General features: G+C 39.0%; 3 protein-coding genes and 1 non-coding gene across 6 annotated transcripts; 3 read left to right on the forward strand and 1 right to left on the reverse strand.

The window, feature by feature from the left end:
- Positions 1 to 462: 462 nt before the first annotated feature.
- trnah-gug (transfer RNA histidin (anticodon GUG)) lies at positions 463 to 534 on the forward strand. Its single transcript has one exon. It is a non-coding gene; the product is annotated as a tRNA-His (tRNA).
- Positions 535 to 2,697: 2,163 nt separating this feature from the next.
- Positions 2,698 to 12,073, forward strand: depdc1a (DEP domain containing 1a). 2 transcript variants are annotated; one of them, XM_026323762.1, is made up of 12 exons: positions 2,698 to 2,906; positions 4,325 to 4,590; positions 4,723 to 4,867; positions 5,041 to 5,159; positions 5,350 to 5,480; positions 5,683 to 5,730; positions 6,003 to 6,140; positions 6,561 to 7,556; positions 8,568 to 8,740; positions 8,963 to 9,139; positions 9,768 to 9,974; positions 10,392 to 12,073. In XM_026323762.1, the coding sequence occupies exons 1-12, from the start codon at positions 2,859 to 2,861 to the stop codon at positions 10,527 to 10,529; spliced, it is 2,586 nt and encodes an 861-aa protein (XP_026179547.1). In that variant the 5' UTR covers positions 2,698 to 2,858; the 3' UTR covers positions 10,530 to 12,073. The 2 variants fall into 2 exon arrangements, with proteins under 2 accessions (XP_026179547.1, XP_026179548.1); XM_026323763.1 differs by lacking the exon at positions 6,561 to 7,556.
- A 1,076-nt stretch (positions 12,074 to 13,149) lies between these two features.
- Positions 13,150 to 19,468, forward strand: LOC113139895 (retinal Mueller cells isomerohydrolase-like). 2 transcript variants are annotated; one of them, XM_026323521.1, is made up of 14 exons: positions 13,150 to 13,249; positions 13,806 to 13,888; positions 14,098 to 14,248; positions 14,424 to 14,531; positions 14,952 to 15,093; positions 15,549 to 15,696; positions 15,959 to 16,040; positions 16,177 to 16,309; positions 16,837 to 16,979; positions 17,054 to 17,183; positions 17,722 to 17,836; positions 18,259 to 18,353; positions 18,545 to 18,656; positions 19,102 to 19,468. In XM_026323521.1, exons 1-14 carry the CDS (start codon positions 13,239 to 13,241, stop codon positions 19,251 to 19,253), a joined length of 1,605 nt encoding a protein of 534 aa, XP_026179306.1. In that variant the 5' UTR covers positions 13,150 to 13,238; the 3' UTR covers positions 19,254 to 19,468. The 2 variants fall into 2 exon arrangements, with proteins under 2 accessions (XP_026179306.1, XP_026179307.1); XM_026323522.1 differs by having other exon boundaries at positions 17,096 to 17,183.
- A 218-nt stretch (positions 19,469 to 19,686) lies between these two features.
- On the reverse strand, positions 19,687 to 26,113 carry LOC113140092 (methylcrotonoyl-CoA carboxylase beta chain, mitochondrial). Its single transcript, XM_026323830.1, has 12 exons — positions 26,005 to 26,113; positions 24,541 to 24,705; positions 24,235 to 24,431; positions 23,920 to 24,098; positions 23,752 to 23,832; positions 23,351 to 23,529; positions 23,047 to 23,239; positions 22,711 to 22,802; positions 22,409 to 22,565; positions 21,849 to 21,971; positions 21,329 to 21,559; positions 19,687 to 21,231 (listed from the first exon to the last, which is right to left on the reverse strand). Exons 1-12 carry the CDS (start codon positions 26,022 to 26,024, stop codon positions 21,145 to 21,147), a joined length of 1,704 nt encoding a protein of 567 aa, XP_026179615.1. The 5' UTR covers positions 26,025 to 26,113; the 3' UTR covers positions 19,687 to 21,144.
- Between the last annotated feature and the right edge of the window lie 581 nt (positions 26,114 to 26,694).

Raw genomic sequence — 26,694 nt, forward strand, 5'->3', positions numbered from 1 at the left:
CGAGTACATTTTTTAAACTGTCACAAGCCACGCCCGTCAATTGAGAGCCAAAACACTATGTTGTGTCACTCTAAATGTTATTTCTTGACACCACTAAATCCAGTCGACTCACTTAGTTCATTTTGACAAATTACACAAAAGCAGAAAGTAATATCAAAAACTACAAGGAAGATTTATCCGTAAGTCCATAAAGTAGAGAATACAAGTGTTTTACATTTCTCTTCTAAGGCAGTCATTGTCCACGATTTCATTAGTGAGTGATGCATCAGTATACATATACGATCTTTCCTTCAACGTGTATGTGAATGTCAGTCGGGTGTAACTAAACATAACTGGAAACAAACCAGTCTTAAAGCGTGAGTTAATCGCGTTAACTAATATGACATATATTCATGTTTATACAGATTTGGTCGATTGATGTGTATTTGCGAGACACAGCGTGGATCACCGGAATAATGGCTCGCCGTGATCGTATAGTGGTTAGTACTCTGCGTTGTGGCCGCAGCAACCCCGGTTCGAATCCGGGTCACGGCAGTTTTTTTTTTTTGGGACGCATACCCAATCTTTAATTTGATAAAGTTGTCATCAATATATCTGCGAAAACATCGTTAGGATAGAAAAAATCCCTATGTGTTGATGATGAAAAAATGGAGCCTAGTCCAAGAGTACAAAGTCCTCACCCCTCCTTGTCACAACAAATTTTGTGTCTTTATGTCCATTTTGCTTTCCATTCTGCTAGCTTTGCGTCTTTTTGTGTTTTTTGTCTCTGTTGTTTCTACTTAATTATATAGTTATTAAATTAAGTCCCGTTAATTATGTGTTAATATGTGTTATATGTGGGGTGCTTGTCACCCTGCCCCCTCTGGGAGATTTGAAATCATATTGCTGATGAGAGTATGTTCAGTGACAAATGAAAATATTTATGATTGAGTGTGATGTAAATAAAATAACTTTTATTTGTCACAAAACACAACCTGTTTTATTAAAAAGTTGATAAGTAAACAAAAGTTCAAATTCCGATGTAAACTATATACACAGTAGAAGCAGATGTTTATACATCAAAACATAAAGTACAAAAAAATGAAAGTAATGGCCTATAAATAATGAGTATAATATTACAGGATTATAATAATCATTGTCTTAATGTGTACTGTATGTTGGAGTTTGCAAACATAAATGTAATTAGAATTGGATAAAGCTTGAAAATTGTGCCATTGAGAAGTTTTATCTTACCCATTAATATATAATTATTTATTTTATGATTGCATTTTATATTAATAAAATAAGTAAAACTGAGTAAAATTTCTAATATGTATTTGTAGTTAAGTACAAAAGCTGACATTATTTTAAGGTCGAAAAACTACATAGTGCTGCTTTAAACATAGGAGTGGTGAGAGATTTGTAAATAAACTGTCCCCATTATGACCAGCTGGGGGTGGTCTTGCTCAGGACTTCAGTCTAAACGTGTACAGCCTACTGTTTTTATTTTCTAATCCATCCATCCATCATCTGTGCCTGTTTATTCCTATTTAGGGTCACAAGGATCTGCTGGAGCCTATCCTAGCTCTCTCTGGGTGAAAGGCAGGAGTACACCTTGGACAGGTCACCAGTCCGTCACAGGGCCACACGTACAGATGAACAACCATACACACTCACACTCACTCCTATGGGACAAAATCAGCAATCCACCTGATATCCATGTTTATACTCTGCTGTTCCCTGAGTCTTGAAGATTCATAAACTGCCAGAGCAAGTTGAATAAATTAATTCACCATCCAATTGTTTGGGTATCAGATTTACAGTAGAACAGTGGGTTTATAGTTATTAGTGTATTGTCTTCATACATTAGCACATCAATAGCAGTGGTCAGTCAAACCCTCCTCCCACTTTGAAATGTCTCTAACTTCCACTGTCTTTTTTGATTGACCCACCACACTTTGTAAAGATATGCTAATGTGAATTCAGCCTGTGCAGATGTGAAAACAATAGAACTGACTTTAGCTTCATTGCTGCCACTGCATCTCATTCACTGCTCTTTTGGACTAGTCTACTTAGAGCAGAGCAGAGCAGTGAACAGTGAAGAAACGTCTGTGTGCCTGTGTACAACGGTGTGTGTAAATAACGTTTGTTTAATTCCAATTTCTGATAAACAGTAATTTCTAAAGCGTTTTCAGATGTAAAAGGTGGATTTTAATTTTAACTTAACTTTAAAAGTCTGTTTCAAGCCCTTAACAAAAGCTAGTCTGCTCTCCCAGCATAAACACCTTGCTTGCTTAGTAGCTCTTTTCTTTATTAGGTAGCAGGTAAAATGGACCAACATCCATTTATAAACTGCTGCATTGTGATATGTTGTAGATCCCTTAATTAATTGGCAAAGCCCAAGCCATGCTACAATCATAAAGTCAGGGGGGTTTGGAGTGTGAAGGCCTGGGGGGGGAAATCAGTTCAGAAGTCTTGTTTTTCTGCTTCTAATGCTAAGGAACCTCCTCCCTGACAATTCAACTTAACTTTATTACAGACTCAAGGTCCAAATAATATAAAAAGAAAAACACAACTGATGTATATAATTAATGACTTTTTTTTTTTTTTTTTACAAATTACGATTAATACATCTATTCATTTTGGTCCTCCACCCTCTTCAAGTCGAGGCTTGTCACGTGACCCACCAGCCGTCCAATCCCGTGCCGGAAACCGGCGGCTCGTAATTTTGAACAGCCGGAGAGCAGCCAGGCGTCTCTAGCTCTCGTTACTAGCTGGTAGCGCACAGTTGATAAATGCTTCCTCGAATTATGGCTGTTTGTACTGTTTTTCATATCGGATAAAGTCAACATTTCGACCACTGTGTTTCTGTGATAAATATGAGCTCTCATGTCATCACCCCGGGACCGTACCGAGCTACGAAACTGGTGAGTTAGCTAACGTAGCTATCGTTAATGGATCATCTCGCTAGCTAGAGCTGGTTAACATAACAGCTAATTCATGTGGAAGATTATCGTCAGTGGCAGCGATACGTTTTCCTGTGGGGTCGTCTAAAGTAGAGGTTTTGTTTCGAATAAAACAGTTACATGCCAAAGTAACTATTGATTAAAACGGCAAGGTTAGCTACGTGAGTGTATAAACTTGACTAGCTATAAGTTAATATAAATTAACATTAACAAGCTAACGTTATAGTTAGCTAGTAACGCTAGCTAAACTAACCACTCAACTTTTCATCAGTACGTTGACTTTACATTTAACTAACGAAACATATTAGAAAGTTTCTATTTACACCCATGACCAGGAACTCGTCAGTAAATTTAAATTGCTCAGTCTTTCTGTATGAAATTTTTAAATACTTTAATTTTACTCAAATATGTTTTTGTAAGATCCTCATACATATTCTGACCCCCAGTCAGACAGTTTTTCTTTTATTATAATAAGACTTCCTACATACTGTTTAACAGCAAAGTTTGGTGGCTGTACAATAACTTAACGCTAAATCAACATGTGAACATTGGCAGGTATGATAAGAATAAGGGTCAAGTATGTCTTCAGATGAGATAAACTTTTTTTTAATCCCTGAAGGGAAATTCAGGTAGTCCCAAAGTGAAAGTACTACGTAGTTAAAGTGGTCGTCTGCTGTTATATAACCTGATGGCAGTGGGGGTGAAGTGAAGTATCTCCTTTATCTTTCTGCCCAGTCTTGATTATAGGGCTTCAAAAGAGTGTTTAATTTTCAGTGATCATATTCTGTAAAAGGTTATGTGTATAAAATATAGTGCAAGTACCTGCTCATAGTTTCCTAATTAAAGATTAAACAGTTTGATTTCTGCAGATCGCTTTTTTTTTTGTCCCAACTGAATGTTCAAAATCTGAACATAGGACATTAACAAATGTATAAAACAGAAAACCAGATCAATCTCAAATTTTAAAATTTTAAATCAGCAAGAATCATTAGTTGCAGTCCTAGATCCAGCTATTTGATTGCATTTTAAGCTTTTTATTGTTTTAAAAATGAATTGCACATTAAAATCATTGATTGTTTCTCTCAAACAACTAATCCATCACAGCAATGTCTTGCACCCACTTCCAGAGTCTCTAATATTTGGTTTTGTAATAGTTGGTTCTCTCTACTGTTTTGACTGTGGGAGAACTTAGACATCAACAACGAAAGATTGATAAACCTCAACGTAAACTGCACCAACACTTTCCTCTTTCTCCAGCAGTCGCCATTTTGATGCTGTGCAGAATGTCTCTGAAGATTTCTAGTCTAAACTCTGAACATCAGGTCAGCCTAACATGGACACGTTAGTCTGTACTAAACTCTGTCTTTGTTATCTTATAGTGGAATGAAGTCACTCGTCTGTTTCGGGCTGGTATGCCCATCAGGAAACACCGCCAGAACTTCCGGCACTATTCTTCCTGCTTCACAGCCTCTGCTGCTGTGGACTGGCTGCACCAGCTGCTTCAGAGCAACAGCAATTTTGGCCCTGATGTCACCAGGCAGCAAACCGTGCAGCTACTGAAGAAGTTTCTGAAGAACCATGTGATTGAAGATGTGAAGGGTCGCTGGGGCACAGAGGACCTGGAGGACAACAACTTGTTGTACCGGTAGGCTCAGTTCTTGATATTTGTGCTTTTTAGATTATTCAGCAAGGCACTGTACACTATATGTTAAAAATGAATGATGTTTGTTCTTCCTCTCACAAAATTCAGCATTTGATATATTTTTTTTCTTCCCAGATTCCCATCCTCTTCTCCCCTAAAGCACGTCCCCTGTCCAAATCCAGCTTCAGGCACCAGCTCCATAAAGAAGAGACCTTCACTGAAGGACAAGGAAGGTTTCTTCAGGTTTAGGAGCATCAAAAAACACGAGAAGGAGACACAGGTGAGTTAGACTGCACATAGGTTATTGTAATTTAGTGTAGTTAGTCTGCAATTATATATACACTATAGCCAATACATCAATAAAAAAAAAACTGTTTAATGTAAACAGTTTTTTTGTCCTTTGGAAGTATGGTCAAAATGTAAAAAATATGTGATGGTGATTCATGCCTCCAGGAAAATGTAGATCCCGCTCAGGTGGAGGGGGAGAATCAGCCCACAGAAGAGCTGGTGCAGAGACGAGCACTGACTTTGGAGGATGAACAGGACATCTGGAGAGACATCACCCTGACCCAGTATAAACACTCAAATTGAACCAAATAACCATTTAGTTTTTTATTTTTACACACATTTGGTGAAAGGCTTGTGATATTGCTGCTGTATTTTACTCACAAAGTGTCACAATAGGACACAAGCAAAGATAGAAGCCCTTAATGTAGTTGAAGGTTTTTCTTGTGCAACTACTGTTTCTGTGTTGCGTTTCAGCCTGCAAAGGATTCTGGGTGTTGAATCTCTTGATGATGTTTTGCATCAGCGTTACGTGAATCCACAGAACATCATTCATAATATGACTAAAGTCAACAAGCATGGGGTCGTCACGCTGGACGACAAGACCAGTAGGTTTATTTACAAAAGTTTTAGCTCACAGGGATACATCTTTCACTGGGTAATTAGGCTGTCTTTGCTGTGTACTGTATACTGTTGTCTTTAAAATAGCTGTAATTCACTGAAGTATGAGCATTGACCACATAAATTATTAGGACTGCTAGATCATTTTTAGGTAATAATAAAAGTCTCACCTGTCAATCTTCTCCATAGATGACCTCCCACACTGGGTGTTGTCTGCCATGAAGAGCCTGGCCAACTGTGAGTCACAGCCATGTGGCTACATGGACACTTCTATCCTGCTTCAACATCGCTAGGATTTTTTTTTTTTTTGTATTATTATTATTATTATTAATGGATATTCTTCCCAAGCTTACATTTTGACTTTCTGAAGCTTGACATAAATTACAGTATTGCAAATTTGTTGTGAAGTTAGAATGTTGACTCATAAATAGTAGGTTGTGTGTGTATGTTGAAGTCAGGCCTTTGAGACATCTTTCACTAATTTGTATAAACTTGCTGTTTATTTTCAGGGCCAAAGTACGATAGCGCTCAGCCGACCTATCCTGGCTTTGAGAGAGATGTCTTCAAAACAGTGTCTGATTATTTCTACAGTCTTCCACAGCCATTACTCACATATGAACTATATGAACTCTTTATCAACGTTCTGGGTAGGTGAACTACTTCCTGCTACTTCTGACCATTTATAAAAAATACAGCTAAATGGATGTGCTTTTGAGAAGCTCCCTTTTTGTGTTGTTCTACAGGGAAATTATGCTCAAACATCATGTCAGACATTTTTCAGGATCTTGTTCAGTCATGTCGATGTTCTGTTTCTACTATGTGTTTGTGACCTTTGACCTCTAAACAGTGCATTTTTACTCCTAACAAGAGTTTTTGGTATGAGCAGTGATATTCTGTGTTGCTGTATGCTTGTTGTATGTTGTCTCTGATGACCTGATGGTTCTGTATGTACAGTAAAGGTTTAAGCTAACTTAACCCTCTCCCTCCCCTTTACTGTCTGCTTGCACTGACCCTTTGCCTGCACTGCTTGACCCTCTCCACCTCTCTGTTTCTGCATCTGCTCTCAGCATTTTGTGGATATGTTACAGCACCCACTAAATGCCAATATGGGAAACGCAAGAAGCCTGACCTCCCCTCAGCACCCCCTCCGGCTAAGACATCATTTCGATCCACAGAGTGTCTCCTGCTGTCACTGTTGAGACAGGGGACATGTGATGAGTCAGAGTCACCAATGAGAGAGGTGCTTCAGTCGAGGCTAGCAGCGCTGAAAGGAGGTGGTGTTGGTGATGCTCAGTTAGGTGCTAGTTTCTTAAGTCTGAATACAGCTGTTTTCCCAAAACGTCAAACCAGGACTTGCTCGCTGGAAACCATCCTTGATGACTCTGTCACTCTCACCCGACAACAGCTGTTTATGTCCAATGACAGTTTGGCATCTAGGGCCTGTGGCAACAAGAGCCAGGATGACAGTCCTGTGATCTCAACACCACACAGTTCAGACTTTACAACTGTATCTGAAGCAGGCCCAGTTACTTATCAGTTACCATTTGCTCCAGCAAGTACAACCAGAAATAGACTGTCTGTAGTTTCCATGTCTGAACTGTCAGGCTCACAGAGGTCACATCGCTTGCAGTCGCGCAGCATAGGCAGCTGTTTGGACATTGTCATAGAAACCAGGGAGGAAGATGTCAGAGAGACCATGTGGCAGGGCAGAACAACCAGCTGTCTCTCTGTGAACACGCCTGCAGACCAGTATCACTCCTCCTCAGCTTTGCGCCCTCCCTTGATGTCTTCCTGTCATCCTTCCTCTTCTTCCTATCATTCTTTCCCCACCTCTTCATCTGCTTTGGCCAAAGTACAAGGGTCTCATGCTACTTCAGGACCCAGTGGGCCCAGACCCGCCTCCAGTACTTCTAATCTTTGGACACTCCATGCACCTGCTGTTGTCCGTCGCTGCTACAGCACTCTGGATGTAGCTGAGCTGTCTCGACCTGTTTCACAGTTCAAACCGTCTGTTTGTGTGCCAAGCAGCAGCTCCCAGCCCCCCCAATCCAAACCTGAACACAGTAAGACCTTCTTCCCTTTACCTGTCTGTGTCTGCTTGTCTGTCAGTCTAATCGAACTAATACCATCTAATATCTAACCACTAATAGTGTGCAAGGTTTCTACTGAGTTTTAAGTTAGAAATAGATCTGCTGTTTAACCCAGGGTGAAGTTGAGATGTGAGATGAAGGAAGTTATTTCACCTTTTGTCGGTCTGTTTAACATTTCCAGGATTTGAGGAGCAATGAAAGAAAATGTTTGTTCAAGGAGCACAGAGCTCCTGAAAATTTAGAAAGTATTTCATGAATCGGTATAAATAGTGTACTGAAGATGTTTGCATAGCACTGTAAATACATATAACCAGGTAGCCCACCTTAAACGTCTGTGTATGTTGTGGTCTTGCAAAGATATTCTTAGAACATGGATATAATACATTGATACAGGAAAAACACTGAAAATAAACTCTTTTTACCAACCCATTTATTATGTCAGATGACATCCTCGCTCACCAACTGTACCTTTTCACAGGAGCACAACGTTCAGAGCTGGTGAAGCTGTATGAATAAGATCACCTTTAAATCATTGGGATCTTTGCAACAAACGTCCCATCTATCAGTAGCAACACTACCTTGAATAAGTGAAAGACATCTGCCTGTGTAGACTGCCACAAAGCTTCCTTTAAAATTAAAAAAAAGTTTGTATTTTAACGTTGTTCCCATGACACATTTGATTGGATCTGTGCCTGACATGGCCATGTTCCAGGATATATGCTGGTTATGAACTGGGCTGCCAATGCTTTTTCATAGCATATTCCAGTACATACATTTTCTTTTTTACTCAACTTGCACCAGTAGTTTCAGTTGATTAATCCCATCATTCATCCCTCATTTGTCTAATCTAGTGAATGTGAGGTAGCAGTAATGGATGAATGTGATCATGAAGAGTGATCCCATAGCTGTTTCTGTGCTGACTGCAGCAAAGTATTTACCTGCCTCTGTGGTCATTGCCGTTTGACTGTGTGTATATGTATACAGGCCTCCTCCAGCCTCAGTGTGAGCGTATCGCTATCGAGGCCCTACAGCTTTGCACTCTACTTCTGCCTCCTGCCTCCCGCCGGAAGTTGCAGCTCCTCATGAGGATGATGTCCCGTATCAGCCAGAATGTGGACATGCCTCGGCTCCACCCCGCCATCGGCACCCGGACACTGGTGAGAAGCCAAGCTATTGAGATGATCTTTCATCCAGAACTAAAATATGACATACGTATTTGTTGACTTGCAATGCTAATTCCATTCCTGCCGAACAGTGATGTAGTGTTGAATTCAGCTGGGTTTATATAAGTTTTTATCTTTCACATTTTCTTTCTTCTTCTGTTTGTTTGTTTTTTTTGTCTTTATTTACTGATCACTGTTTTCCTGTGATTATTTCAGATGGTTCACACATTTTCAGGCTGTGTCCTGAGCAGTGCTGAGGAATGTGATTTGGACGAGCTCTTAGCTACACGACTAGTGTCATTTCTAATGGATCATCAACAAAGCATTCTGTCAGTCCCAGAGTATCTGCTCAGTGCCATTAATGACCACATACAGTACCTGCGCAGCGTACAGGTACACCCTCAAACTGTTGCAGTATATGCACCCAGAGCTAATATGAACAAATACAAATCATGTACACAAATAAGGAATGCAGTCATAAACTAAACAAAGTCATAAACTATATAATATGATTTGTACGAACACAATATATACAAGAAGGCAAAAATGGAAAGGCAGTTATAGTTGCAAAAACCCCAAATTAACACAATGCAGTTTATGGTGACGATGGTAATGATTTTAAGCCCATTGAGAGCTGCTGTGCCCGAGTCAAATTCATACTTGGCCATTGAAGCACATTCTGATTCTTAACCTACTTTCAGATGCTTTCACTTCATTTACTATCAGATTATCTAATGATTAAATTTTTTTCACTAACAAATGAAGTGTGCTTTCAATTGATTCAAGTCAGGCTCAGTTAACACTGTTTCAGATTGGTTAAGATGACTTTTGAGAGGTTTGACATCAGTCAGGTAAAGTCACAAGTGCCTGTTTTTATTCTTACAGCAGCTAAAAGGAAAATGCCACAGGTGGAAAGGCTTGAATAGCTGAATTTCTCAGCAAAGTGTAGTTTGGGCTGTCTGCATCTAATTTCTACAAGCACAAATCTATATGTTTTTTTTTTTTCTTCCCCCAACCCCAGGTTCCAATGGACAGTGTTTCTAAAGTTGATCCAGATGATCCAGTCTGTGTTCCAGTGCCGATCTATACGTTCTGCCGTCAGATCAGCGGTGCTGAATTTGAGCAACAAAAGCTGGCATCTTCTCAGAAGGCCATGGAGGAATTACTGGACATTCTGCTGACAGACCAAAACATAAGTGAGAAGGACAGACGCAAGAAACTGAAGCAGGTAAACCAGCACTTTGATGCTCAGACATTAGTACTTTCAGTTAGTTCAGTTCCTCCAGTTTACAGGCTCATCATGTTACACAACCAAACCAATACTGGATTTTTATTTATTTATTTATTTTTTTAAACAGGAGAAGAATACACCTATAGATATATATTATTGCATTGCTCTGGTGCTATACATGCACTGAGTTTTACTCTTCAAGTCCATTTTCTTTACCTTCATAAATGCATCAGTCCTGTGTAGACAGAGATTCAATTTAAAAGATGGCACTAGTGAGTTTCTGTATTTGTGATAATTTTCCAATGTATTCCAAACAAAAACTAAAACTGAGTTTCATATACAAACATGCAGTTAATCCAGATATTGTGTTCAAACTGCATGTGGGATGGAGTCACGGGTTTGTCTTCGCTTTAGTTTCAGAAGCAGTACCCAGACATCTACAGTCGTCGGTTCCCGTCCTCAGAAAGGGAGGATAAGACTGACAACAAGCCAAAGATTAAACCTCCCCTGCTCAGCCTCAAGAAGACTAAAACTTTCAGCATCAGGAGCTGAACGAACTGTGTCTCACCACTGTAGAAACCAGTCTTCATGTCATTTTGCTGCACTACAACTGAGTGTCCTGAGAGGACATTTAAAAAAAACTCCCTTCTTTGCAGTCATTAACTTTTTTTGTTAACTTGGAAAAGCTGTTATTTCTGTTGTCTCATTGATGTGCTAATATGAGGCTGGAAGACTTGCACAGTGGTTAATGTGTGAATTAATGTTGTGTGATGGGTGTTGACCGTTGATTGATGATTGACTGTTGAAAACAAAGTCAGGTTGCAAACAGTGGTTTCTTAGTGTAGCTCACATTCATTACTGTGCTCAAATTTAACATATTTTTATAAAGCAGATTTTTCATATAATGTGTTCGTGTTTTAAGACGTTCTGTGTTCATTTAGATCTGCACTCATTTCCTCATCTCCACCATCCTGCTTCATTGCTAGCTGTTACCGAGCAGCTTGGTTTTAGGCTTCAGGTTAGATTAAGGTTGGCGTTGTAACGGTCAGTTTCCTCACAAAGAAAGCTGTGTGTGTGTGTGTGTGTGTGTGTATCTTGCCTGTTCTAAGTTTCAGAGTGCATTTTGGGAGACAAATATGCAATCCTGGGATCACTGGTTCATATGATAATTCAGTTAATTTATAAGAACAACCATACTGGGAGCAGTGCTTTTGTAAGTTTACTAAACATTTTATTGTTTATTCTCAAGTTTTATTAGATGTGCTCTTTAGTCTTTCTGAAACCTTGTGGTGAAGCTTTTTCTCAAATTTTGTTTTATTTTCTTTTCCTTGTTTTCTTGTTAAGCTTTCTTTTGTTTTTAAGCAGCTCATGTTTTATGTTTTGCATAGAGAAGAACTTTTGTCTACATCTCATTACTTTGACTGTGATTTGGAAAATCCTCGTACCCAGCTTCTTTATGTTCATGTGTTTATCTGTCTCATCCTTGACACATCCCTGCTTATTCTTAGATCGAAAATGATTTTCCACTGGGTTTAGGCATTGTTGATGGCCAGCAAGCTAATGTCAATCATCAGAATGGTAATTTATACATATTTAATACATACTAGACACCCTAAAGAAGGTTTCCTCAGACATCTGCCATATTTGTTTTATGGTTGCTGTAGCATTTCCTTAAAGCTTTTCCTGTCATTGGTCACATGAGTCATTTAAAGGCATTGCTGTATTATACCGGCTGTATATTTTGATTATTATTAACGCATAAAACATATTGATTAAAATGCAAATAACTGAGGTCGTTCAGTGATGGATGCTAATGGGTTTTTGGTACTGAAAGCTGAAGTGCAATACAGAACAGAAATCATGTGAAGTGTGAGGAAATATAACAAACTTGAAATGTCAGACTTTCCTATTTTAATTTATCTTATATGAAGTAATAGTTTCATCCTGATTTCTTTGTCTATACCTCAGATCACAGCAGTGTCTTTGACAGACTTTTAAAGAGGAATGGATATTGTACATTTCCACAGTTACTCTTTCTTTACATTGTTTACTATGCAAAGTCCTGGGAAATAAACCTGTTCAGCTGTTCTGTTTTACATATGGCTTTGTCCTGTGTCTAGTTGCAATTCTGTGTGTGAAGTATACCAAGTACTGGGCAGGTGACTGGCACCAGGCAATACCATCTCTGTTCCCTCCGTCCTTCATGTAAAGCTGATCGTCCTATCGTAGCTTCACGGGCTTGGCTCTTACAGCAAGCAGTTAAATATGATCATCCACCATATTCCTAAGGTTAGTCAGGATTTCATGTTTTAATTTTAAAATCGTAAGTCAGCAGAATTTAATCATTAAATTCATCTTTCAGATTGTTTAAAAAAAAAAAAAAAAACAGCTTTGACCTTGGTAGCCCTATGGCGGTTTTGGTCTGTGATGTTCTTCACTTTTAGACGAGGTTCCTAACACTTTTTTTTTTTTTTTTTTTTTTTACAGTTCCTCCCCCCTTTTTTGATAAGATTAATGCTCATTTTAACTTTTCAGCTAAATAAATTTAGAGTTACCTTTTCAAAAGATGGGGTTATAAGTTTAATCAAAAGGGTTAAAGAACAGTAGAACAGTAACTTGTTTTTGCTTTTACACAAACGTGTTTGGTGTCTGGTAATGAGTGTTAATGAGTATTAATGGAGTTAATTGTTTTTCTGTTGCTTGTATTCGCTCCTGAATTAGTTGAAATAGTTTGTATGTTTGAATCTGGCTGGAACTAATTATCCTTTTTATGCCCATATCCACATTCAAGCATCACTAACAGGCTTCTTTTAAAGGCTGACTTTATTGCTTTGAGCTACTTTACTGGTAAGTGTGTGACTGTTTGTGTTCCCAGGTTAACAAAGAGCTTGTTTCAGACCCCGTAGAATGTTCTGCATGAGGCTGAGGCCTGGATGGCTGAAAGGGAAGGAGACAAAGCTGACTTGTTCAGCTCGGGTTAGGGCTAGAAGAAGGGAAGGAAGGGTTGAGGGTGAATGAAAAGAGGAGCAAAAGGCATGAAAGGAAAACACAGGAGAGAGGACCAGAAGAGAAGAGGGAGGATTAGGGGAAATGTGGATGAATGGAAAGGAGGAGGGCAAAATGTGAGAATGGGGTGGGTGGGAGAATATAAAGAGGGAGGAAGGAGCCCAGTTTCCATCGCTCCCTGCAGGAAATATGTGTGGTTTAAATGCAGCTCAAAGCCTCTTGTCAGCAGCTGGTGTGTGAAGAGCATACAGCAGCATGGTCAGCCGGTGAGTCAACTTTCTTTTCTCAAATGGTTTTGCGTTTCAGGTTAGAGTCATATATTCAAAACAACCTTTCATGGCTTTAATTTACCTCAGGAATTAAAAACTAGGAGCAGCTAATAGATGCCACTTAGTAATTTAGCTCTGGAGACTTTTACATTACCTTTTTTCTCACTGGGGAAAGAGTGAACAAAACTCTGGAAGAACTAATTGCTACAACAGTGAGATGGTAATTAACTGAAAAGTTTCAGCTGCATTTCTCAAAATATTTTATCATGCCAGCTAGTGAAGATGCTAACCAGCTTTTTTTTTTCCTTTTCGTTTTTCTAGTTTTTAAAATAAAAGCCAAGTTTTCTAAATGCAAACTCTGTTATTCCTGATGATCATTTAGAAGGACGTGTGGCATTTTCCACCAGCACAGATGGATAGAGCCAGACAGACAGACAGAAAGGAAACAACAATCTGAACAAATCACTCATCTGATTTTAGTCATGTTATTTTTTATTTTATTTTATTTTATGTATTTGTTGCTCTATATTCAGTTTTTTGTTTTCCTCTCCAGTGTGGAGCATCCTGCTGCAGGCTACAAAAAGATCTTTGAGACTGTTGAGGAACTGAATGAACCAATATCTGCAAAGATCACAGGTAGGGACGAAAGAATATTCAGGGATTTGGGGGGAATTTACCTTTGTTTTACAGTTGCTGCAATGAAATGAATGGGATTTTCAGCTACTATCTTTATCCTATTATTTGCTTCCTGTGTCATCTCATCTTGTAGTTTTGTGTATAAACAACTTAAATTAAAACATTTTCAGTGTAAAGTGATAGTCTTGTGTATGTGCACGTGTGTGCAGGTATTATCCCATCATGGCTCAGCGGCAGTCTTCTCAGGATGGGTCCTGGACTCTTTGAGGTGGGAGATGAACCTTTCTACCACATGTTTGATGGACAGGCTCTCATGCACAAGTTTGACCTGAAGAACAGTCAGGTGACCTACTACAGAAAGTAAGAATACTGCTCATTACTTAACAAAATCAATGCACGTTTCTATAAAACACCTTTGCTCTTAGAATCCTTTATTAGACTACTAATAATCGTTTTTTCTGAGAAGAATTGTGATTGTGAATATATCGAATATTGATTGTGTTTGTACTCTCTGGCACATGTTGTATGTGCTCAGGTTTATCAGGACGGACGCATACGTTCGTGCCATGACAGAAAACAGAGTGGTCATCACTGAGTTTGGCACAGCAGCCTATCCAGACCCCTGCAAAAACATCTTCTCCAGGTAACCCCATGTGCAAAGGTTCTAGCTGAGGTTTGATTGGTCAGATACTGTATGGCCTGTGTTTAATGCAAGAATCTACATGTTAGTGGAATATAGTAGTTGAGATTTGGAGAAATATGTCGTTTTGCATTGAGTCCAGACTCCTCTCATGTCTATTTAATATGAAGCTGGCAGGAGATGGTTAGTTTAGAGTAACATAAGGACTAGATGCACAGTTCTGACTTAAGTATTTCTTGGCAGTTGTGCCCCTAAACGTGATGATGTTTAAAGGCTACCAGGTGTAGGTATAATATTATCTGATGCCTCAGAGTATGACACTATGACAATTTTATTGCACTGTATAAATGATAAGTAGCTGTTTTAATGAAGCTCAGCTGGATGGATATGAGCTAAACATCCATTTTCCTTGTGTCTGTTTAGATTCTTTACATACTTTAGGGGCATTGAAGTGACTGATAACTGTTTAGTGAATATCTATCCAATTGGTGAAGACTTCTACGCCGTCACAGAAACTACTTACATCACTAAGATTGACCCTGATTCGCTGGAGACATTGAAGAAGGTGTGAGCCGATTGGTTTACCTCATTCTCTGTGTTGGATGTGATTATATTTCACATCTTGTTTGTTTTTTATTTTCTTAATGTTCATGTTGAGGTCTAGGTCGTGGGTTTGCATTTCAGGTTTTTTTTTTATTATCACATTAAATCTGGAAAAATGTCATATTTTAACTCAAGTAAATTATTGTTTCAGTCTAGAGAAAATTGCCTTTGGTGTGACGATGACAGGAGGTATGATAAATATGAGAACATTAAAATGGGCTTCTGGTGTGATTTGGAACAGTCTTCACCATGATTTGGGTGTTTTATAAAAATATCATACATCAAATATATTCAAAGAAATGTGATTTTAAAAAAAAAAAAAAAAAAAAAAAAGCTTCTTGGGTTTTTGCCAAACCCGTGAACCTAACTCATCATTGTGTGTGTGTGTGTGTGTGTGTGTGTGTGTGTGTACGTTAGGTGGACCTGAGTAAGTACCTGTCAGTGAATGGGGTGACTGCCCACCCCCACGCTGACGCTGATGGAACCATCTATAACATCGGAAACTGTTTTGGCAAGAACATGAGTCTGGCTTATAACATCATCAAGATCCCACCTGCTCAGACAGGTGACTTCAGTCACAGCTGATTGAAAGTCAGAGTGACGTTTAATTCATTTTTTCATTATGAACTAAGTTAGGGTTTAAGAGTTTGTTTCCCACTGAATTGACAAAACTGTGGAGAAGAGAAACATAAAACAAGATGCACAGGAGAGAAGAAATACAGACCTTGTATGAGATTAATACTTGACTGAAGCATACGTTTTATTTTTTGTGAGAGTGAAACAGGACAACACTAACACTGACTCTGTGTATATCTGTGAGTTTCCAGACAAATCAGATCCTATAGAGAAATCACAGGTGGTGGTTCAGCTACCCAGCAGTGAGAGGTTAAAGCCCTCCTACGTACACAGGTACAGAGTTATCTCAGTCCTATCAGACCTGCCAAAGAGGGCACACTTTGTTTCTGTCATCTCTTACCTTTTATACATAGTGTATTGTTTTTCCACATGCATTTATCTGTCTCTCTGTCTGCCTGACTGCCAATAGTTTCGGTATGACAGACAAATACTTTGTGTTTGTGGAGCAGCCGGTGAAGATCAACCTGCTTAAGTTCCTGTCGGCTTGGCGCATCAGAGGAACGACATACATGGACTGCTTCGAATCCAACGACACCATGGGGGTAGGCAGGGGTGAGGCCACAGAGGTGGTCTACAAGTAGGAGGGCCTCCTCTTTAAATCGGATTTCCCCCGTTATTGCCGCTGTGAAGCAGAGGCAGGGGGTGATAAGTAGTGGGCTTTTTTCATGGATGGATTACTGAATACGCCTGTTAGGTAGAAGCCCACTTACTGTTTACATTTATTGTTGGAAACAACCAAATGACCATAAAGAAATAACCACAAAGAAACTCAAAACAGCTACAGAGACAAAACAGTCGACAAAGAGACATAAAATCAATGTATTAAGATGCAAAGTAACACACAGAGATGCAAAATAGGCCCAAACAGACAGAAAAAGACACATAATTGTAACCAAGCAACACAAATTAGCTTCAAAACCATGCAGTTGTGATCTCTTCATGACTGTGGCTCTGTGGTTACAAATAGAAGTTGTCTAATATTTTCTAAACCTGAGAAAAATGTGTGTTGGATCAATTACATGTTGCCACCTGTGCATTTCTGTTCATATACAGTGTGTGTGTGTTGTAGACATTGTTCCACCTGGCCACTAAGGACCCAGCAGTTTATTTGAGCACCCACAAGTTCAGAACATCAGCCTTTAACCTCTTCCATCATATTAACACATATGAAGAGGAGGGATTTATCATAGTCGACCTCTGCACGTGGAAAGGGTGAGTGTGACTCCCTGCATGTGTCCACGTGAGTGTTTTATGTGTAATCGCTCTTACCTGTCATGATCTCTCAGCCATGACTTTGTGTATAACTACCTGTATTTGGCCAACCTGAGGGGGGAGTGGGAGGAGGTGAAGAAAGCGGCGATGAGAGCTCCTCAGCCTGAGGTCAGACGATATGTGCTGCCACTGGATATACACAGGGTGAGTACACAAATACACACACTGCAAGTTATTAATGTCACTACTTAGGTTTGTTTGTGTTTTGAGTCTCTATAGGCTCATTTTAATTGTCATTTAATTGATTAAATATATTACTATATTTATACTGTTATACAAACTATATGCAGCTGGCAGTCAGGACAGAAATGATATCAATGTCGATAAATTAATTTACAGTGTTTAATAAATATTATAGGCCTTATTTGATTTTATCCTACTAAATTATAAATCAACAATAGCAAAACAGCTGTAATAAAAGAGTAGACTTGCATGTTTCAGGCACAAAGTCATGTAATATAGCCCCATGTCTGATCGTGGCATGTGTCTGAACATAGTGTTCCCTCTACAAACCTTCAGGGAACACTATTTGAACCATCTGATTGTGACAGTTCTGTGTATCTGAATCACAAGTGTGTAGTTACCTTCACTGTTTATCCAAGAGAGACGCTTTGTTGGCTTGGATTGAGTTCACTTTTCCCATGAATCAGCATTTTTCATGTGTATGTGCGTTGTTGTTCAGGAGGAGCAGGGGAAGAATCTGGTAGCTCTTTCCTACACTACAGCAACTGCTGTTCTTGAAAGTGATGGCACCATCTGGCTGGAACCTGAAGTCCTTTTTTCTGGACCAAGACAAGGTAACAATCACACACTTTGCTTTATTTGAGCACATAAAATTTAAGTACACATGGAAGTCACATTTGCAGTAGAGAGAACATTGCCTCGGTGTATTTTATACACACAGTTAAAACATCCTGGCAGATGACAGGGTGTTTTTATTTTATCCAAATGTATGCATACATGATAATGTGAATTCAAAGTAGACAATTGATGCATTTCACACCAGTATACATTATAATGCTTATAATTAGAGCTTTAAGATTAAATTTAGATTTTAGCAGCTTGATATCCTGACATGAGGTCTAACCCACATATTGTTTCTGACACTTGCAGCCAAGATGCTTTGGTCATGATGCTTATACAGTTTGTTTTATGAGGAGTTTCTTTCTTTATCTTCACTGTCCTCATAAATGGGCCACTGTGTTTTTCTCACTCCCAGCCTTTGAGTTTCCACAGATTAACTACTCTCAGTATGGTGGGAAGAAGTATTCCTATGCCTACGGCCTTGGACTCAACCACTTCATCCCTGACAGGGTATGAGCGCTTTTATCTTAGGAGGAGATGAAACTGTTTCATGAAGCTGTTGATGTTAAGTCAGTAGGTCTCTAAGGAAAGAGGGTATTGTTTTGCCTGCTGTACAGATGTCTACTTGCCCTGAAGCTATTTTGTGTTTCGTGATACTGGACTGTGTAAATAAAACCGACTAAACTTTATTGTTGCTGTAGATAGTCAAGCTGAGCGTGCAGACCAAAGAGACCTGGGTGTGGCAGGAGGAAGACTGTTACCCTTCAGAGCCCCTGTTTGTACCAACACCTGGAGCTACAGAGGAGGATGGTGGTAGGACACACAGACAATTGCACATTCTCAAACCTTAGCATACATATTCACACAGGTCTTCAGTGTAGTTATGTCTAGAAATGTTAATCCAGTTGCCAAAAGTGACAGAGAAGGCTGGAGGGAAGCTCAAGTATATTTCACAGAAATACATTTGATTGTCTCTGAACAAAGAGAGAAAAACGTTAGTTAACAGCAGTAAATGAAACAGGATTAACTTTCTACTGTTTAAACTAACATCAAATTACAACTTGAAGGACTCAGTGATTTAGTATTGCACATCTATGAACCTGGAGGGATTTGTAAGGCTGAAAAATAAAGAGAGGTCACATCATGACCTCTAGTACATGCTCTAAAAATCTGTTAAGAGTGCACCTTTAAACCTAAAATAACTATAACTTGACCTAATGTTACACGCAGGATAATCTCCTCTGTGTCCGTGTTGCAGGTGTGCTGCTGAGTATCGTGGTGAAGCCAGGTGCAGAGAGACCAGGCTTTCTGCTGGTCCTGGATGCCACAAACCTAATGGAGTTGGCCAGGGCAGAGGTCAACACCATCATCCCTGTGACCCTCCACGGCATGTACAAACGACGAGCCTGAACCACATCCTAACCTGACCAAGACACATCATGAAATACACAATCATGTTCCCTCTCCTGCCAGCCAGCATTTGCAAGTAAAGGTTGTACTGATTTTTGTCGGTTTTAAATATGAACTTTTTTAATAGTTTAATTAGCAAAATATTTAACTGAATTGGGCTTCAGCTAAAAACAAATAAAACTGTTTTTTTAATGGATAGGAGTTGTATTTACTTAACATTTCATTGATATTGTACAAGAGTGCTCTGTTTTGTTATGTAGTACAAAAATGCCCCCCCAAAAAAGTTTCTTGTTCTATAAAGACATACACTGTCCTGTAGCTGGTGGAGAAAAATGATGCAGGTCACAACTGAAAAGTGCTTTTGGTAAAACATACTGTAGAAAAACACCCACATTTACTACAGCAAAAATGTTTTTATTCATAAAAGCTGCAGCTGCAAATTTATGAAATCATTCTTATAAAGCAAGAATGGGATTAGATTTTTTTCTTGTATACAAATGAAAACAATTCATTTACAAAGGTCATTTTACATTTGAAATTACAGTACTGAGTAGTGTGTAACTGCTTTGTCAGTTACTGTAAAATAAATCAGTGCTACACCTTAAGGCTCATATGAGCTGTTTTTGGAGAACAGGTTTTCCATCTCCTGACCCATGAGAAGTAAAAGAAAGGCAACTTCTCATCAAGATAAACTTCCATCCTGCATTTACAGCAGCCGATATCTGACCCAATGAAAGCTGTGAATGTAAAAACATACCAGGGCAACTCTGTGTCAACAAACCAGAAGGTTGTAATGTTCACGTCTTTTACACACTATTTTTTAGGGTTTTGATGTCAGTGTTTTGCTTACAGCTGGTGGTGCTGCCCCCATGTGGCCAAAAATGCTAATGCTTTATTTTACACGTCCTGTACTTTCCAGCCAATTTCCAAAAAATTTTCCTCATAGTTTCTTAAAGACTGTTGGTATTAACATGCCAGTGTATTATTAAGTACCCACTTGTTCTAGTTTAGTTACACTATAGTTATGGTTTTTAAGAAACAAGAAAATTAACAGGAAGTTAATAAATCAAACAATAGTTTATAAACTGATGGATATAAGTGTCTGAGTTTAGTAGAAAAATGAAACACAATTCCTTAATGTTGATCAGGTAATATTCATTTAGCTATTGTTTTTGCTGCATACTGTTTGAATGCAGTTTTAAGCTGCAGAAAAAATTCCCTAGATACAAACTCCAAAATATAAATATCACAACAAACGACCATAAACAAACTGAACCTGTAAAGCAAAATGACTCACACGTTGTGATGAAGACGTTTTGTCTTCCTAGGAGACACTGGTGAATATTAACGTGAATTCGAACTATTTTTTGTTTACATACCAACTGAATCATTTTCTAATTTTTTCTTAAAAACTCAAATATAAGTGGGTGCTTAATAACGGTATGTATTTGCATAGAGGAGATGCAATAACTGTACTAATTAACTGGACAATTTAAATATAATGTTAAAGGGAAAGTAGTTCATTGAAAAAAAAAAAAAATTCTTAAACAGGAGGTAAATCTAGGATATAGTTCCATGTGCAACACATACAGCATATACAACATGATGGATCATAAGAAGTGATGAATAATTCACCTGAGAAAAAATCTTATTAGGCTGCAGAAAGTACCTTCACAATTTAGGGTAATACTACAATTACTTCTCTCTGTGAATGCTAAAGTGTTAGCATGGGTACTGGCCAGTCATACATGCATACACACACAGATTAATATTATTTTGGTGCAGCTCCCTGGCACACATTAGTAATGACGACTAACAGACTTCAGCAGCAGCTTTATCTCAGACGGGCAGATATTTGTAGATTTCAGATGAACTGTGCAGGTGAAGACTTCTATACACGTAGAAGTGTTGATTGTTGTTTTTTTGTAGAAAGTTGATAGTGCTGCTGTTTGATGATGTCCAGACAATCTCTTAGAACCTGTAGACACATACAGAGTTGAATAAAAATGAAAAGGAATGCATACATTAAATTATATTGCTGCCTCCAGGCAGCTGAAACAAAAGTGTTGCTGGACCTTTCTGGTGTCCTGAGGCAGAATGACTCCATCATCCCACAGGCGTCCAGAGGAGTAGAAAGCTGAGCTCTCCTCCTTTAACCTCCTGTTCAGGTCATCCTGCTTCTTCTTCTGCTCTTCCTCCTGTGCACTGTCAGGTGGAAGTAGAGAGCCAGCGTGACCTGGAGCCGCCATCGACACTCTGGCATTAGGCCACAGGAACAGGAAATTAGGGTCAAATGCCCGCCCACACTAAAGAAGGAAACAAGGTTCGAATTATTGTGTAACTAAGCATGTCTACGTGAGTATATATGGAAAAAGAAAAATGCTGTCATATTTTGTGCATACTTATTTTGACGACTGTTTTGCTGTGAAAATAGGTGCTATTTTGTAAATGGAATCAGGTACAGCACATGGTGATGCAAAAATATGACTATAAAACAAACAACAACCAAAACCATATTAAACATCTGCAATGTCACATTACTTAATAAGTAATATTAACAGAACTACAGGAATATGTCCATATGGCATCTCTCACCATAGCATAGCTGTCAGCACCGTGGCAAGCACCAATCACAACAGTGATTTTGGGGACAGAGGCACATGCTACTGCTGACATCATTGAACCCTGAGCCTTCAGACAGTTACTGTTCATCTCCGCCTGGAAGCAAGAGACGTATACCAGAGACAGATGAGTGACACTGACCTCGATTATATTTTTACATCTCAGCTTTCAGGGTTACACATAACGTTAAGACTAAAGTCACCCACACAACAAACAGATGTTCCCTAAAGGCATTTATTAAGTAAAATGATGTCATTGTGATGTTACAGGTGTCTCATGAGGATGAAAACCATCTCAGCAGTTTTGTTTTTATCTTTTAGATGTGACATCATGTTAGGATGTACACATGGTACATTATGAAGCACTTTTCAAAATCTTAACATGATTTCTGTCAGTTCATTTGTGTCACCCATCATTTTCTTCTGTTTAGGAGGAACTACTCTATCCATTTTCTCTTCGCTGACCTGTACATCCTTACCCATGTGACCATGTGCATTAATACAGATCAGATGAGTTTGACTGGGAGTGAGTACCTGGGTTGAGGACAGTGTTGGAGCTACTGTGGGTGCTGTGTTCTGGAGGAAGACGAGTGGGATGTCTCTTTGATCACATAACTGGACAAAATGACTTCCTTTCAGTGCGGCCTGGTGTGACAACTCTCCGTTGTTGGCTACTAACCCTACCAGGTGACTAACAAAAAAAAAAAAACATACCAGATCAATGTACTCAGACTACTCACATACTTAAATCATGTGGACTCATATCCTGTGTGGGTTAGATCCTGCTCGATATTGTCCAGAAATAAATGATCCTGTTTGAGCTGAAAAGCTTTTACCCATGTATCTTTGCAAAGCCAGTGATGAGTGTGGTTCCATAGCGAGCTTTAAACTCGTGAAAGCGGCTCTCGTCTGTCAGCCGGCTGATAACCTGTGCAGGCAAACAGAAAGGACCAACAAAAATGATTAATTATTACATTATTCATTATGAATCACATATCTAATCAGTTATACCATGATGTGAAACTAACTTTTCTACAAACCAACCACCAAGTCAGATCATTGTGTTTTTTAAAATAACTTTTCCGATGATTGTTAAGCCAGAATGTATTTACTACTCATGCTACATCCTCAGTCTACAGAGCAAAGAGCTTTGTGTATTCATGTTAAATTACCATTTTAACATCCAGACTGTAGTTATAACTCTGTGGAGCCAGTCCCAGAAGCTCCTCTGGACTGTACAGCGGCTCCTTCACCTCAGCCTCCTCCTCCTCTGGCAGTTGGAAGTTGAGGGTGGAAATGATGTTTCTGGTGCAAACGTATGCTTCCTTCTCTTCCCAGGCAAAATGGTCAATGCAGCCACTCACCCTGAAACAACACAGTAAATTTACAGATAATGGTGTGGACTTTTTGTTACCTCAGTGATATGTCTGTTTCCTTAATAACTATTTTTGGGGTTGTTTTGATTTATGGACTCACTCAGCGTGAAGCCTGGCTCCTCCCAGGTCCTCTGGGGTTACTTCTTCCCCTGTGGCAGCCTTGACAAGTGGTGGCCCACCCAGGAATACTGTTCCTATCCGATGCACCATAACTGCCTCCTCTGCCATAGTGGGGATGTAAGCTCCACCCGCAGTGCATGACCCACACACCACAGACACCTGCAGGAATATTACTCTTTTTTTATTATTATTATTTATTTTTTTTACCAATTTTTTACTCAAAATGCAAAACTGAGGGAAACCTTAGACAAAACTGTGTATGTTGTATATTATCATTATTCTTAACTGGTCTTAAATTTTGACTTACATGGGCCATGCAATAGTCAAATATTTAATATTTATTAACAAATGAATTCATTCACAACCTTTTTTTATATTTACCTGAGGGATCTTCATGGCAGACATGATGGCTTCATTATAGAATGTCCTTCCTCCCTGGTTCTTATCAGGAAAGATCTCTGACTGGATAATTAAACACAAATAGGGAATTAGAAACTGGCTCTAATTACACACTGACATTCTGAGGCGTGTGTGTGTGTGTGTGTTAACCTGCAGTGGTAGAAAAGCTCCACCCGAGTCGACCAGGTAAACACAAGGCAGGCGGTTCTGAATAGCTACTTCCTGTGCTCGTAGTTGCTTCTTCACTGTGATTGGATATGCTGTGCCGCCTTTCACTGTGGCGTCATTGGCAATGAAAACACACCATAAGCCACTGATCCTGCCAATACCTGGAGAGACATACATAGATCACATAAGTTCATATACGCTATATGTCTTAACACTTACATTATCATGAAGTAGTAGTCGAACAGACCATGGATAGAACCAAAGATAATAGCAGAAATGCAGTTAGAGGTTTCTGACCGGTCAGGCAGCCAGCTGAAGGGATGTCCCCATATGGCAAACCCAGACCAGCTAACGGGGACAACTCCAAAAAGCCCTCATCATCCAACAGGAGACGCAGACGATCCCTGACCAGCAGCTTCCTGTTTCTCTGGGTGTGCCTGGCGATGGCGTTGTCCCCTCCACCTTTCCTCACCTTCTCACTTAACTCCGTAAACCTTATAAAGAGACAGATTTACTGCAGGCCATGCAATGACACATTTATTTTATTAACGCAATGGAGGAGGAATAAGTTGAATATTACAGGATGTCAAGAGCAGAACCTACTTCTCATGACAGGCATTGCTGTTGCGGAGGTTAGCTTCATACACGTGCTGATGGATGGGCTGGAGGGGCAGGTCCAGAACTGGGAAGGCACTGCGCAGAGACCGCTTCTTCTTCACTACAGAGCTCATACGACGGACTGAGCGCTGCCACCGCTGCTCAACCAACCTCAAACACAAGATTCACATGTTAAAAGCTTGTTCACAACATGACAACAAACAATCACAGAAGAATATCTGAAACGTGAGTATCCTAAGCTGTACATGAAACTACAATCTCTGCTGAGATTTATAAACCTATTTTTGCTGAAATAGTTTGATATCCCATCACCACCACCTATACCAGTGGTCCTCAAACTTTTCCTGGCATTCCCCACTTAAGGCCGAACATAAAGTTTCAAGCCCCACTTCACCCCAAAAAATGACAATGAAACTTATTTCATCGGATTTTTTTTTGTCTGGCTTTTTGCGTGATTTACCTTACTGTCTGTCGTGTTTATGTCTGCTGGCGTGGAGTCGCCTGCTCTTTTAGGGGTCCGTGTATCACACGTTTCTTTGTATGTGGTTGTTTTATTTTGCGTGTATGGTGTTTGTCAGTAAAGAAAATTATGAATTAGGATATACACAAAATTAGACTAATTTACTCCCGTTCGCTGCGCCCCACAGTTTGAGAATCACTGACCTATACTAACAGGCCAAGTAGTCAAAATTTTGTTTTTTGTATGTCACATATTTGTCTCCATTGTGTGCAGAAAATAACTGCATGTAATCTACAGTAACCAGGAACAGTAGATCTATGACAGTCTCTATAGACACAGACGTTCATTTCATAGTGTTTTTTATCACTAGTGCAGGATAAAATCTACTGATTTAAACTTCCTGTAGGTCTGAATGTTTCTTTGTCTGCAAAACAGACTGAGCACCTATCTGGGGTGTTTAAAGGTGAATTTTATTTTATCTATCTCCAGTGTCTGCTTTTTTGTGGAAACTGGTTAGTTTAACCTCTTTGGGCCAATTCAAATGACAAAATCAAAGTTTGTGCTGACTTCTGACACCTGCTATGAAATATTACTTTAAAAATAAAAGGTTTGTGAAACTCTTCTTATTAAAATGTCAATCTTACGGTTCTGTAGCATGGTCAGAAAACTGTCACAGATTTGTTTAGTATTTTCTGAAATGTCTGTGTGTTACTTACAGCTACTTTACTTGCAGGACATGAACTTATAATTATGTAGCGATGTGCTGTGAAGGAGAACAATTTAGCACAGACATTTAGCTCGTGTCGTTTCTATTTGAACAGGTGAATGTAAACATATTTACTGTGAAATATTTAGTACAGACAGTGGTTGAAGCTCTATAGGTCGTTAGGTTAGTTATTGAGCACAAACTGAAATGTGTGCCAAAGGTCGCTGAGACAGTCAAAGATAATTATATGTTTTATGGATGGAAAAGCTGAAACCTGTCTTACCTCATCATGCAGCGGTACATGTCTGTCGGGGTCCGTGCTAACACGATAATTACACCAACCGTTAGGAGCAAAAATCACTAAAACATAAACAAGCCATCCAATTCTTCTTCTTCATTGTGTTTCATGGTATTTTTGTCAGGTGTAATATGCACCAGCGCCACCTAAAGGAGCCGAACTATACTTTAAAAAAAATCAAATTTTATTTATTAATGACCTTAAATTGTGTTTTATTCTCCTCTGCAATGCAGAGAGAAATGTTTTTTATTTCAATGAAGTAATAAACGTCATTTCATTAATTCATTAACTGTTACATCCAAACTCAGCATGTAACAGAGCAATTAACACAGCAGAGTACTTAAGAACAATATCTATCTATCTATCTATCTATCTATCTATCTATCTATCTATCTATCTATCTATCTATCTATCTATCTATCTACAAATGTAATGACAGATTTTGGCCACTAGAGGGACCTACTCATTTATCAATTAATGCGCGATCAGTTAAACCAGTGTCTATATATTCAATTACAAAACCAACTCACACATGATTTAAAAGATGAAAAATATTACACTCCTAAGGCAGAGAATGATGTTTAGCCTATGAATTTAGAGAATCTAAAATACAGTGCAATAACCAAAGGTGAAGAGAATACTAATGTTAATAAAAATATTAATCAGAACACCATT

The sequence above is a fragment of the Mastacembelus armatus genome, chromosome 4, assembly GCF_900324485.2.
Source record: "Mastacembelus armatus chromosome 4, fMasArm1.2, whole genome shotgun sequence".
Taxonomy (NCBI): Eukaryota; Metazoa; Chordata; class Actinopteri; order Synbranchiformes; family Mastacembelidae; genus Mastacembelus; species Mastacembelus armatus.